Here is a 15,852-nt window from a genome sequence, read left to right on the forward strand (position 1 = left end):
TTGTCAATCCTAGCTGTCCCTTTATAAGTGCAGTGGCTGATTTTCTTCTCTTCATTTTGTAAAGAGTAATGATGGTCAGTTCCTGCTATCAAGGGCTACAGGTGCAGCCCTGACCAACATAATCACATTTTCTAACAACCCGGCTATCAAGGCAGACACTAACTTATCAGACCTGATCTTGTATTTCATGCTGCAAAGACTTGTGACTTGCTTGATAATGTCTTTATTGAATCTCTCTTATGTCATGTGGATGCTTACTAAAACCTCCTTTGAACCTTTTTGCTTCCTTCAATTACCTTACCTAAAAGACTGTTCTCTTGCTGTCCTTAGCATCCATGAGATGAAGGAGTGAACTTTATGTCCCGTATGTAGAAAAATGTTGAATAAGCTTCTGGGGAAATTACAAGTTGGTTTCTCTGTTTGGCCAACTATTTGGTTTTTTTAAAAATCAAGTTCATAGGTTGCTGCACTCCTTAGTGAGATCCCCAGTCTCAATCATATATGCGCTGGAAATGATCAAGACAGACTTTTATGTTAGGGCTTTACACTTTTATTCATCAGCTTCTAAAGGGAGAAGAAATTGTAGGATGTGTCTATTCCTTCCCCTTAAAGGTTCAGCTGATATTTCAAGGCAGGAAGCAATAACTATCAGTATCTTGCCAAGAGGGGCCTTTCATTCATGAAAATTAAATCCCATCAAGCATTGTTAATCATGGACCGGTGTAACTCATTCTTCTCTGAATGAAAGCCATGTTTTGATGATATGACACTGCTGTTTCCTCCTTTTACCATCATTCACTGGCTTACTTAAGCAAAGGCATATTTTCTTGGTCATAGCAGAACAAGTGGCCCATGCAAATACCATTCAGCAGTATGCTTCCATTCAGTATTGAGGATGAGTATTCCTTCTAAAATAAAATCTCCTTTGCCAGTTGTGGAATTATCAGCCTTTTACCAAACTGATGAATTCAGCTATGCAGTAGCAGCATGTTATATATTACTAATATTAAATTGTAGCTTTTGGTGGGGGTAAAATCCATTTTAACACTTGAACTACTAGTGCTGCTGTAGTAGTTGTCTGCTCTGCTTGGCTGCATGAGTTACTATTGCAGCTGATTTGGGGGCTGATTACCAGAGCCTGATGCTTCTGTACCCAAATGATAGCTTCATAGCTGCTGATTTGGGAATATGGAAGAATTGTCCTAACAGTTATAGGTATAGGTTCCATTTTTTTGCTTCATACAATCCTGCTGTCTTGAGTCACAATTTGTTGAAAGGTAATGGACAGTTTCTTTGTCCCTCTATGCTACAGCATATAAATTGCCTTTTGCCATCATCATACTGTCTCCTCTGTTCTTTGATTTGACAGATTTTACTGCACTTGGTATTTCCTTTCTGTTACCTAATAAAGTATTAAAGAAATAAATTTGATCTTTTCTTAGTGATTCAAACAGCGCCAGGATCGAGAAAAAGTTTGTCCATGTAAACTACATCTGATTTGCAGCATATTTTCTCAGTAAAATCTGTGACAATGCGGATACCAAGGCCCCTCTTATTTCATCTGTCCAGTCTGGCTCTCTTCTCTTCCTGTATACACCTGGAACTCGTGTACATAACCATTATGTGTGGGTCTGCTCGTTCCCAGACTTTTATTCCAAACTTAGTCTGCGTGCAAATATTGCTTGAAGGTTATAAGCAACCATTCCTACATCCACTCCGCTCTTTATGACCCTTGCATTTTGGAAACTTCATCAATAATGGGTCATATGTGACACAACTTGTCATGTCCAGGCTGGCATCGTGGTGGATTCTGCCTAGTGTCAGTAACATGAAAATCTAGGACTTTTCAAACTGTACTCAGTTAATAATTGTGGGATTACTTGAGAAATGTAGATAGCGTGTAAATGTGCTATTAGGATGGAAGTGCTAGAATTGACATGATCAAAAGTATGCTATGAAAGGCCAGCATTTGATCTATTGTTTTTCGGCCAGAGGGAATCGAGCTTTTCTTCCATACTTCTTGCTGCATAGCCATTAGTTTGAGCCGCCGTTGCTTCAAAGTGACTCTTGTAGAAATAATGTTAATAACATTAATGTCTCCTACCTTCATATCAAATCTGATCACATCAAACACCGGAATTCCTTTTCAGTTTTACTTTTATTTATAATTGTCTGTATTCTGGAAAATATGGGTGTATAGTAATACATATCTACAACTATATAGTAGTAATGGAGATAGTGGGGGGACAATAAAGTTGTGTTTCTTGGGCATAGTTTAAATTTTTTTAATTTCCTCACCATTTTTGGAGTTGTTAACCCTTACTATGGCTCAGAAGGTAGGGTTGAGTACTTAGAATGGGTATATATTTCATTAAAGTTAACTATAGAAAGGAAACCTGACTGAAATACCGGCCAATGCAATAGCATTAATTTTCCTCCGAGTAATAAAACATCTAGCGTAACACATGCATGCTCTCTCTCTCTCATTCTCAGTGTATATCATCTACACAAATAAACTCTAACACATGTAGTATTTTGCTTCTTTACACCTTGGTTGCATTTCTTAAATCATGTACCTGGCTAGCTGATATTTCCTATTTATGCTAAACTTCAATATTTGACCAGATGTGAAGCAATAAATATAAATATAATAAATAGCAAGTGTGTTTGAAGTTTTATTTTTTGAATGCCATGCATTCGAAAAGTATACAAAATTGACATAGTTATTTACAAAATGTGCAATATTGTGTGTGTGTGCATATATATATCTATATATATATATATATATATATATATATATATATATATATATATATATATATATATATATATCCTGTAACTTCCTTTATCCAAATTAAACTTGAACAATGCTCCTTTAATTGGTTGAACAGGTTAATGGATGGGTCCATACATGGACACACAGATGGTCAAATTAAGAGGATAAATGGATGGAAAAATACAATATGAGATAATTTTTAAAAATTGCAATTCCATGTGTACATATACTTTGTGTATTTTGCATTATGTCTTTGCTTTTGTTGCAAAAGAAGAAAACATGAAAAAGTTCAAACTTTACATTCCTCTTATATTCAGTAGTGTATATTTTTGTGAAGATCACTTTTGTGTGAAGTGAGACATAGCAATAACTTTTCCAATTGTGGCAGCAGTAACATCAACAGTGTGCTAAGGTTTTTGGTTAAAAAATTTAATTTACCTACGTTTCCATGTGATGGATATTCATCACACATTCTTATGAAGCTTAGTTAATTCATTTCACAATATATGCTCTTGCCCCTTTAACCTTGGAGTTAAGGTCACAGTCATAGAAATCTTTTGCCCCTTTGATCTTGGATTCAAGGTCACAATGAAAATTGTGTTAAGGTTTTGGTTAAAGTTTCTTCATTCAGTTATATTCCCTAGACACCCTGATAGATTTTCTTCATATATGGATGAATTATTATTAAGATGAACCACGTGATTCTGCAACATGATCCTTGCACTCCACTTTTGAACGTAGAAGTCACACATGTAACAGCATTGTTTTGATCTTGACATGCAGACTGTGGCCACCTTCTGTTTTGTACAAATTAAAATGATTGTTTTCATATGGGTGTATGTCTATTTGTTTGGTCATTAGATATATTAAGTCCTCTGCATACACACACACATGCAATTAAATATCATTGGTGTGTTATGTACCATAACCTCATCAAACCAAAGGTCACAGCAGGGGAATATGTGATTTTGTGACTTTGTTTCTTCTCCAAAGAATCATTTTTGATCCATTGAAGATATGTTAATGAAACTTAGCCAGTTATATATCATCTATAGACAGTTTTTCACATATCATGCAGTGCCACTCCCCCTTGCCCCAAGATGAAGGTACAGCATGGCAAATGTAACTGACTTGTATCTTTTCCCAGAGTTTTACTTTCAAATACATTAAAGATATAGTTTTTAAAAAATGTGAATCAGCATTATATATTACTTACTTTTTAGTTTGGGTGCTTCTTACTTCTGATTTCATGGTTGAAGTAAGAGAAATTTAATGGCACAAAAGAAAAACAGGAAGTCTTTCAGTTGCTTTTGACATCAATGTACCATATATAATCTTTTATAAGTTGTCGAGTCCAACTGTGAACAACATAGGCCCCCCTGATCTGCCATTGCCTGATGCGCCAATAGATCTGTGTTGTTTGTTCCACTGATTACTTGTTCATCAATCTATGATGTGGTACATTATGCGACCACAGATCTTGGTCTGTACAGTTTTCATTTGGACTTGTACTTGTAAGCCTCTTTGACCATGGCTCATTACTTTATATAAATTACAAATACTGTTAAGATATTCAAGCATGAGTGACACATGTATGATGCAAACCCCCCACCCCCCTCCAGCATGACTCAAGATTTGTATTTCTTTGTTATCTCAATGTATTGTTAATGATATAGTCAGTATATGCTATGAATTTATAAGTTTGTGTAAAATGCAAGATATTCTGAGCTATTTTTAGAATTTAAATCCCCTCTTCCTGATGTAGAATCTTGTTCCTGGCAATTTTTTACTTAGCAGACTGTGCACCCATGTTCAAGTGGGCAGAAGCAAGTTCACATGGTTTGTCCAAAATCAAAATCATTAATAGTGTACTCTGATCTGTCTAATGCAACATGCCATGGTAGATCTAAATCTGTGATGTTGACTCATAGAGGCATCTGATGCTGTGCGTAACTAATCTGGGCAAATAAAAGTTATTTTTGGGTTAGTAAAATTTAATGCAAGTTGCACAGTTTTTGTGAAGATAAAATAAAAAAATAAAAAACAATTTCGCCTGTTGAAAAGGCATCTTTTGTAGTGAAAGAGTAGGTCAGCATATGACTTGTAGCCCCCTCCCCCCAGTGAAAGAGTAGGTCAGCATAGGACTTGTAGCTGATCCATGGCAATTGTAGTTTATAAATATTTTAGTGAGTGAATTATTCACTGAACTATGCTTGTAATGATCTAGAAAGAAAATATCATAACAATGGAAGATCGAAAATTAACAATTAAAATATTGTACAATGTCTTATTTGCACATTTCTTAACTAATCATTGGTAATTTGAATGGAGACCAATAATCTGTTGAAGGTATTTATCAGGACTCTGTATGAATAGCAACCTGACCATAAGATAAAACCAGACAGTGAAGACTAGGCGATGGGACAAAACATTTGCATTTTGCTCTTGACCAAACTGTATGTTTCATTGTGCACAAAATATATGGCATGCTTCAGCTCTGTAACATTTATTTTTCATCTGTCTTTTTTTCACAGGATGACAAAGATGAAAAAGATGATAATGAAAAGGAAGATACCATTTACAACTTACCTAATGGATTGATAGAGAAGTGTGATCCCAAGTGTATGGTAAACATCCAAATCACAAAACACAATGTAAAAAAAAAATTTATATAAATGGAAAGTTGTATTGGCCATTAGGTTCTTACCAGTACCCCAGTTGGTTCTAAATTTATATATGTTTCCTCTGTGACCTTAACCCCAAGTTTTAGCTCTGATGGTCATTAACCAGAACAGTTTCTAGAATGGGCTGTTGACTATCATCTATTAATCCCTAAGCATAAGTTTCTTATCGCTACTTCTGCTAGACTACTTTACCATGAAACTTTATGCAGACATTTATGCTAAGGTATAGTTCTAAAGGAAAAGGCTGCTGATCCAATATGGACATCATGGTAGCTCTCTAGAAACTCTTGTTACTGTCATTCCTCCTAAATGGAAAGTTGTATTGGCATTAGGTTCTTACCAGCACCTCTAAATGTATAGTTATATTGGCATTAGGTTCTTACCAGCACCCCATTTAGTTCTAAATGGAAAGTTGTATTGGTATCAGGTTCTTACCAGCACCTCTAAATGTACAGTTATATTGGCATGAGGTTCTTACCAGCACCCCAGTTGGTTCTAAATGGAAAGTTGTATTGCCATTAGGTTCTTACCAACACCCCAGTAGGTTCAAAATGGAACGTTGTGTTGGCATTAGGTTCTTACCAGCACCCCAGTTGGTTCTAAATGGAATGTTGTATTGGCATTAGGTTCTTGCCAGCACCCATTTGGTTCTAAATGGAGAGTTGTATTGGCATTAGGTTCTTATCAGCACCTCTAAATGTAGTTATATTGGCATGAGGTTCTTACCAGCACTACATTTGGTTCTAAATGGAAAGTTGTATTGCCATTAGGTTCTTACCAGCACCCCAGTTGGTTCTAAATGGAAAGTTGTATTGGCATTAGGTTCTTACCAGCACCCCAGTTGGTTCTAAATGGAAAGTTGTATTGGCATTAGGTTCTTACCAGCACCCCAGTTGGTTCTAAATGGAAAGTTGTATTGGCATTAGGTTCTTACCAGCACCCCAGTTTGTTCTAAATGGAAAGTTGTATTGGCATTAGGTTCTTACCAGCACCCATTTGGTTCTAAATGGAAAGTTGTTTTGGTATTAGGTTCTTACCAGCACCCCACTTGATTCTAAATGTAAAGTCAGTATCGACATGGACTTCTCACTAGAACCCCTAACTGGTAATAAATGAAAATGGTCCTGATCTGACCCTCAATACGGCCACCAGGTGATGTTTACACACAAAACATCTCATTTTTCTTATTAAAGAATAGACATAAGAGATAGAATTAATTGTTTGCCAAAGAACTAATTGATTTGTTGTCATCTCATTTATCACATGACCGCTGGCTGACAACCTGCAGTGGCACTTGTTAAATAACTGTTGCAGTACATTTTTGCAGTGGGATTAATGTTGATGAATTGCAGTTACTTATTAGGTTGATCAGTTAGTTCATCAGTTCATATGATAAACTTATTTTAACAATGGCATTGCTTGTTGCCAAGGCACATATGCTGATTTTTTGAGCAAGCATTTGCACAATGCATTCAAGACAAGTACATATAAAATCTTGTAGTGTTTTTGTTAATGTTTCATTGCAAATTAGATTAAAAATTATCAACTTCACAAATCAGACTCATTTAATTTGACAGTAAACAATTGCAGTAATTCAGCAATCAAAATAAATCAGTGAAAAGTTGGTAAAAATGTGAGAGTCATGCCATGCCAGTGTTTTATTCAAATTCATATTAAATCAATTGTGGTATAGTTTATACAATCATAAAAATAATGATCAGTGCATTCTTTCTGAAAACTGGTAATTATATCTTTCATAAATAGGTCACATTGACCTACTGTCTTGCCCTTATGACAATTTTAATATATTTGGATTATGCAGCATCATCATACACAAAAAGTAGTCCACATAATTCTTGTGTGAGTTGCTTTTTTATTTACATGTTTATCCGTCTGTCTCACAATGCTTACATCATTATATGTTCTGTATCATTATGGGTTGTTTCATCAGATTTACAAAGGCAAAAGTCTGATGTAATCAGATTGCATTTCAATCTGTATGCCATACATATTTGCTTATAAGTTGAACCCAACTGCAAATAATATAGACTCTGATCTTCCATGACATGATGTGCCAGCAGATCAGGGTCTATGTTTGTTCTAACTAACTACTCCTAACAATCCGCTAAAACTCGGATCTTCTGGCACATTGTGTTATATCAGATCCAGTTCTATACAATTTGCACTTGAAGTTGACGTTTAAGCAAGAGCATATAATAATTTTCCAAATTGATTATTAGTCATTAATTATGCTTGTGTATTCATAAATGAGTTTAATCCAAAACTAGGAGCTGTTGTGGCAGTCACTAACATGCTGTACTCATACTCATTATCATAAAGGTACAGACCTGAATTCTACCATCGGATCAGCCTTGGTCAGCCAATGCTGTGTGTGCCTGGACAAGGCACATTATTCCAGTTGATTTGGTATGGAAAAACTTCTTTTTTTGCTGCGCCATGAACACCATGCCAACCAAAGGAAAACAAAACAAACTATGTCAAAGTTTGCTTGTATTTTACAATAAGCATATGTTGGGCAGAACTTTTGGAAAGTTTTCCAGAAACTGACCCAAAAAGTAAAGCAGATAGAGTTTGATGTTCTCAAACCTAGAACCAAATAGTTATAAATACATTGTTATGCTCAGTCCTATATTCAAATCAAAATGTTTGACAGCTGATTGACATTGATCTGACATTAGCTGATCAGACATCAAAATTTTTTAGTCATGTTGCATGTCAGAGCAGGGTACTGGCTGCTTGTCAATGTAGGATACTAGTTGTCTATGAGGGCATTTGAAGCACAGCAAAGGTCTCTTCTGAGTACATCCACTTTGCAAGAGAACATATTTATTATGCACTCTTAGTGCATTTAAGATAATATTTACACTGCAAGTGAAAAAGAATATAGGGTCATGATGCGAGGTTGAAACCCAAAATGCCCAGGTATAGTATATTAAAGCTCTAGAAATCTAAGACATGGCAGCTGCCAAGGATGGCAGAGCACATTGCCTGCCCTACAAATAAGGGATAGGAGCAAATTTGTTTACCTGTGTTAAGACAAATTATATAATCTTTCACACCCAGTATCAACTGCTAGTCCATCAAAAAAGGACATTTTGTGAGGTTGGATAACATATAGGAATTATCAGTGTCACAGAGCTGACACCTGTGATTGGACTACATATCAGTAAAACCCACATACAGTGAAAACAGATGAAGCAATAAACACCATATAATGATCATGTTTTAATTCTAGGGAAACTGAAATTTCATTTTCATATTGTCATATAACAATATCAGTATATAATGGGATAATTTGTTAGATCCCCAAGACTCATTGATGGAATTTACTGTATGTTATGGTAGGCTCTTCTTGGTCTACATTTTGTTTCTTTGCATTATATTCATAGTTGTTTGTTGGCATTTTTTTGACAACTTCCTTTTGCATTTATTTCAGCGACAACTAAGTAAGGATAGTGGGTTTGCAGAAGAACATAAAAATAGAAATTCAGAAGAAGAAGATGAGGTAGGAAAGGAGAAAGAGAAAGAACCAAATACCAAGAGGGTTGCTTTGCCGCCAGGCTACACAAGAGTTGAAGGCCATCATCCTTTTGATGGATCAAGCACAAAATATACTGTGGGATTTGTGGAATTAAAGGTATATCTTCCATTAATGACAATTTTTAAAAAATAGGTTGGAGTTAAAGTTATCTTGAACATATTATAGGCACATTAGGCTGGAACTTATACAGCTTTCCATGATTTAAGTGACTGGGAGTGCATGACTCCCTCTTGCTGTGATACTAGTTCATTGCAAATTAATACTTATTCATCTGTCTTGAAGCAGATGCAGTTTTACTTCCAGTTTTGCAAAATTAGCATGCAAGGCTTTGTGCCTTGCATAATGGCAAATCATCAGTAGCCAGAGTGGGATTGAAACACAAGACCCTTAGGGTCAAATTCAGGATTTTTACTTTAGGGATTCAGCTAGGATAATTCTGCTTAAATTTTTTTACTTTTTTACTTTTTACTTTTTAACTATACTGGTCATAGTCCAGATGAGCGTATGGGATGGTTTTTCATCCATTGTTTGTCTGTCTGTCTGTCCATTAGCACAAGTTTGTTTTCACTACTTGTCCTATTAAAGCTGCTTTTGTCATGAAACTTTACACAATCATTCATTCCATGGTGTAGCTGGTCCTAAATGAATATGTTGCTAATCCTGATGTCTAATATGGCTGCCACAGTGACCATCCCTTGAAATTTTTGTATTGCTAATCCTTCAAAAAGGATGGTCATATCAACATGGTGTTTCACCAAAAGACTTCTTATGATGTCCTGTTGGTTCTAAATAGAAATGGTGCCAGTCTGATGTTTAATAAGACAGCAGTGGCAGCTATCTTGAAAATCTTTTATTGCTACTACTGAACAGGAAGTTATATTGACATGGACTTTCACCTGAGGATTTCTTATCCCTTTATCTCATAGAGTATATGGCGTTTTAGCCCTTCAATACACATGTATCAAAGTTACTCAGTGCAGTGCACTATAAATAGAACACCTGTTACCTATTTGACTCATTACACATAGGCCTGCCTGTTAACTGTTAAGCAATTTACTCTTAAATTTTTCCATACATAATAGATAAATAGCAAAAATGTAAAATGGTTAAAACTGCTGTTAAACATTTTTGGTGTTCATCTATTATGTATGGAAAAATTTAACAGTAAAGTCCGATCGTTATAGGTGTGTAATTAATTTTCACGGAAGTATTTTATTTTTGTGTGCTGTATAATCTTGAGAGAACTCATTCACCTTCAAGTCAGTGAAGCCACATGACCAACCGTAGCTGCCATTTTTCATACTCGAAATGTACAAGTTGTTTGTCTGCATATACATCACTACGTCATCTGAATTTGATAATTTATCAAAGCCAGTTGCTGCCTACATCAATATTAGAGCCTTAACCTAAGTTATTGAAGATTTCATAGTTGTGATTCTAATCATGAAAACTTCATAAGTACTGAACGAAATCTGCAACCACCATTTGGAGAGTGAAGAATAGGACCCATTACTTTAAATAGTAGATTTCAACCAGAGCATAAACAGTGACCACAGATCTGACGTAATGGTCATTCGCAGAAATGAATGTAGTGTCTAATAAGGGTTTTCCCCCAAAGGTGGCACTACAAAAACCCACTCAAAATGGCTGATGTTTACAGCAGGCATCAAAAGGTGCTTGTATGCTATTCTGGTAGAGGCGTCCAAAGGTGCTTGTATGCGAATGGAGTAGAGGCATCCAAAGGCTCTTGTATGCCAATGGAGTAGAGGCATCCAAAGGTGCTTGTATGCACATGGAGTAGGGGCATCCAAAGGCGCTTGCATAAGGTAAAGGGTTATTATGTCTTGTTGTGTCCATCAGATTAATCTTTTTTTGTGCTATTCCTTCAGAATGGATGGTCATATTGACATGGGGTTTTAACAAAAAGACAAAAAGACTTTTGTGAAGTCTAGTGGTTATGATGGAAATGGTGCAACTCACATATCCAATGTGGCTGCCACTGCTGCCATCCTGAGAATCTTGTTATGACTACTTCTACTAAATGAAAGGTCATGTCAGCAAGAGACCTTTTGCTAAAACACTTCTCATGATTTCAAGTTGGTCCGAAATGAAATTGCTGCTGCTTGGACATCCAGTGTGGCCATGAAATTGCTGCTGCTTGGACATCCAGTGTGGCCATGAAATTGCTGCTGCTTGGACATCCAGTGTGGCCACCAATGAGGATCATCTTATAAATCTTGTGATCATTACCTTACCTGAATAAATGATCATACCAGCATGGGGTATTCACTGAAAGCCACAATGGCCATCGGAAAAATCTTACAACTACTTTTTCTAGCTGGCTTGCCATATCAGCATTGTGTTTTTAACCAGAAGACTTCTTATGATGCCTAGTTGGTCAAATGGAAATAATGTACCATGACATCCCTCATGAAAATCATGTTTTTGTTATTCCTTCAAAATGGAGGTCAAACCATTATGGGGTTTTCACCAGAAGATTTCTCATGATGTCTTGTTGGTCCTGGATTAAAATGGTACTGAATTGATGTTCAATACGGCCACAGTGGTGACGTCTTGAAAATCTTGCTGTCACTACTCCTCTTAAATGAAAAGTCATTTTGACATTGGGGATTTTATCAGAAGAGTTCTTATCATGTCTAGTTGGTTCTGAATGAAAACGAATTCAAACTGAGCCTTAATATGGCCCCCATGGTGGACACATTGCCTCTGCCACTGACCCACCTGTCCCCAGTACAAGGTGCTTACTGCAAGGTTGGCTGCATCAGTAAATTATAAAACATAATTGAGTGTGAAATTCTGGTGCTTGTTTTGACACACCTACATGATATACCTTAAATTAATCCTAATTAGCCTAGATTAGCCCTAATCTTCATTGTAATCCTAATTATCCTCATGTGTTTTGTTAAAGTGTTGGTGACATTTTAATACCCTCTGTCTGTCTGTGTGCCAGTCTGTCCATTACCACATCTGCTTGGAAATCAATGGAACATTTATATTCGCCCTGTGTTTACTATGAACAAGAAGGGTGTCATCTCTGAGAGAGGTCAAAGGTCAGATGTATAATCATTACAGTTACAATGACATTTTCAAATATTTTGTGATCAAATTTCTTAAATTCCATCATAGGTGGCGCTCACCAGATAATATGTACTTTTGAGAGAGTGACGTATGTAAGGTGAAGTAGTTCGCATTTAAAACATGCACATTGGAGAGAACGTTTGCATACCTCTATGCTACATTAATGTAATGTGGATGATATTTCTTTTGGATATTGTACTTTTGGAAATTTTACATGATTTAAGCACACTGCTAACTAAAATGACTGCTCCCTTGTGTTAAAAAATCAGTCTGAATTAGTCTAAAGTACACTATACATAGCAGCTATTAAAATAGGGAAAATGAATTTTGCCAGACTAGACAATACCAGATTCTGAAAGTGCAATGAATGAATTACCAAATATATAAAATGTAAAAAATGTTATCGGCTCTTTTTTATACAATTGACCTCTGAAGTTCAGGAAGTGAAAATGACCAAGTAGAGCTAGCACTTTTTTGAAAGGTGCACATTTGAAGTAAGGCCAAGCTGTATACTCTATAACCCATAGTACACCCATCAATCATACACCAAAATAAAGGGAATTAAAGGTTCTTTGCATTATACCTAAGATATACAAGGTCTTTTTTAAATAGCCAGTATAACCAGTGAGGAAAGCCGGGGACATTCTTTTTCTTTAAATTCCTAACCCTATGCAAAATTCGAAACTGTATAGCGCCACCATAGCAGCAAAAATGTCATATATGTCACAGATTTCCTGTTATGCATCTGGATCACTCAGATTTTCTGTTATGATCCCTGGGTCACTGTCGGGTTGGAGGAGTGCTGTTTGAAATATGCCGTAAACAGCATGGGGATCTGCCATGGCAAATTGTTGCACTTGTTCATGTTTCATTTTATCATAGGCACAAAACTTTGGTGCTTTTACCTATGTATGTAACACCAAGTATAAATTACACAGTGGCCAAGTCAAATTGTTTCACATGAGAAACACGACTTTAAACTGCAAAAAATACTGATACAGTCATGATTCCATGACAAATGGAGGAGGTTGGGGCTTTATGAAACATAACTAAAACCAAGTCATCTTTGAAAGGACATCCAGATGTATGGTTGGAAAACAGATGCAGTTGGCAGGGGAAGTAACTGTGTAATAGAGTTTAAAAGAGACTTGTTGATTCAGATACAATATCAAGATTCTGTAAGTGGTACTAAAATTGGGGCATGTCTTTTATAAAACTATTTATAATAAAATTATGGAGATTAATAAAAACATGATATATTGTGTTATTATGAATAAATTAATAGTTATTGCAAACAAGATGAAATAACAATGCAAGGAATATTAACATTGATAGAATCACATCTTGTTTGTTATCACATCTTTAATCATTTTGTAAAGGAACTTTTTAGTTTAGTATATCTATAGATGATTATCATCACCCTATATTTAAAATTGCTGCAAAATAAACAGATCTAAAGATCCAATGAATAAGTCTGAGAAACCACATACAACTTTCTAGAATATTGGCAGGTCCAAAATTATGAGGTAATTTCTACATACAAGTACCATCAGATTCACAGATTAATTTCTTTGAGCTGAGCTTGATTGAAAATTCACTGTAATGCAGATGGCATGTTTTATTGACTTACATCTGTTTGTAATGTTGATTGTTTTCATTTCTCAATGAATACATGTTTGTTAAATGACTAATATCATAGGAACTACTTTATATACAAAATAATAAATGACTACCATAATTGTCTCATTTCAGTGTTATAAAAATGAAAAGATTTCAAATGTTTGTTTCTGTTTGAGGGTTTTTATTGTTACTTTTTTTTTAAAATTTCCTCAACATTTTGTAAACCTTCAGTAAAATGAGAACTAGATCTAGCAGATTGTCTGCTATGCAAACAAGTTGACTTCCTCCAAAATCAGTTGTTTTACTCGCAAATTTCATAAAAAAATGAATGTAAGTTTTTGTCTTTAGAATTGTGTGTTAAGTTGGGCATACTACAAACAAACTGATAAATGAAACTTATTACTGACATGTCCAACTTTAAAAAACATGGATAATTTGTCATATTAATTCAAATGTCATTTTGTAAGCACCATCCATTTAGTATACATGTACATGACTTTTCTAAAAAAATAAATATATATATTTTTAAAACTTACATAAATAAGTGTTTGATGTTTATAAACTGTTGTCATATAAAAAGTACTATTTGGGACAAAGCCTTTGAAAATGAACACCCAAACAAATCATTAAAGAAAATTGATACTGCAAATTCCAATTATCACAATTATTAAAAGTCTTATTCTAAACAGATTCAGTTATATCTTAAATGTATTCATACATTTATTATGGGGAACCCCAAAATTGTGAATCCCGTAATTTGCAAACCTTAAGAAACTGATGAATTCTTAAAGACTCATTGATAACTTTGTCACTGACATAATTTGATGAATAAATTCTTTTGAATCCTGTAATGTGATGTTAAAAAAAAAAAATGAAATAAATTGCAAGAAAAATGCAAATGTGCACACCAATGCAAAATAGAAACCTTATTCCTTATCATGACTCATATGGAAGTGAAGTTTTAGCACACAACATATGTACCTGTGAAAACATTGTGTATTACATCACTGCTTTTGCAAGTGAATGAGGATACATTCAAATGTTACTGGAGATTCATAACAAAACAAGATTTTGTTTTTTCAAAAACTATGGACATTTAATTCAAGAAACAATAACCATCAACATTGAAACTAAGTAAAATGCTGATGTCGCAATTTCAGTGCATGTAATAGTGAAATATTTGCTCATCCTTGAATAAACTTTTGAGTGCCAGTTTGGGAATTTTAAGTTCACTATAAACTATGGCCCTTGCCTCTCCATAACAAAATGTAGCTGTGAAACAAAGCTTTTCATGCACTGAGTAACCCTCTCATTTGCTTCTCTTGCTATCATTGATCACATCTGCGAATTATGAGGATCAACCACTGATTATGGTAGATACTTTATTTGTTACCCTCATAATAATATTATGTATAACAGTGATTAAGTTGTCAATTAATAATGAGTTGACCTGACATGCTATATGACTGCTAGCTCTTGTGCATTGAGGAATTGCCTGTCTTGTAACTGTTTTTGATTCCTTCCCCTTCATTTTTTTTTATGCAGAAGACATAATGTGATAATACAGAGTATGTATACTTTTAATTGATTGTAACAATACAAAAAACACTATGACATATCAAACATCAAAACACAGTTGGCACTTATTTATGTTCTCACAGAAATTCTCATGGACATAGCTGTGATGGTAGATTGACATTTATTATGGTGGAATACAAGAGGGCATATCACATTTATTATGATTACATTGAAACCAAACTTAAAGATAGAACTAAAACACGAATTTTGCTTGACAAAACGTATTTAATTGGTAATTATTTTTTAAAGTGTAGCCACAAGTAGTTATTACTGATATTTTCATGGATCAAAATTTCATCAAATATTGATATTTATAGTGTACTGAGAAATTTTATTTGAAAGGAACACTTTACAAAATATATGATAATTTATTTAAATTTGCAAATTTCATGATGTTTATTCAGATTTTCAGGTACTTAACTGACATTTTCAGTGATAAAATGAGTGATATATCAGTTTCATTTTCCAGGTTTTATCATGATTTTCTTCACATTTTACAATTAGGAACCAAATCCATTGGTATTTTCTGGAAT

The 15,852-nt window shown here is 34.8% G+C and overlaps 1 protein-coding gene across 13 annotated transcripts in view; it reads left to right on the top strand.

Annotated features, from left to right (window-relative positions):
- The window catches only part of LOC149807275 (uncharacterized), a 181,209-nt gene that overhangs the window by 146,877 nt on the left and 18,480 nt on the right, over positions 1-15,852 (top strand). For all 13 annotated transcript variants that reach the window (XR_016422200.1, XM_089964394.1, XM_089964370.1 and 10 more), the window contains 2 exons: positions 5,311-5,403; positions 8,918-9,118. Coding sequence is in view for 12 of the 13 variants with exons in the window: in XM_089964394.1 (XP_089820520.1) it covers positions 5,311-5,403; positions 8,918-9,118 (294 nt within the window). In the remaining variant the exon portion in view is untranslated. The remainder of the gene's footprint in view (positions 1-5,310; positions 5,404-8,917; positions 9,119-15,852) is intronic.

This window comes from Sinohyriopsis cumingii, chromosome 1 (genome assembly GCF_028554795.1).
Source record: "Sinohyriopsis cumingii isolate HCF-2022 chromosome 1, ASM2855479v2, whole genome shotgun sequence".
NCBI classification, from domain to species: Eukaryota; Metazoa; Mollusca; class Bivalvia; order Unionida; family Unionidae; genus Sinohyriopsis; species Sinohyriopsis cumingii.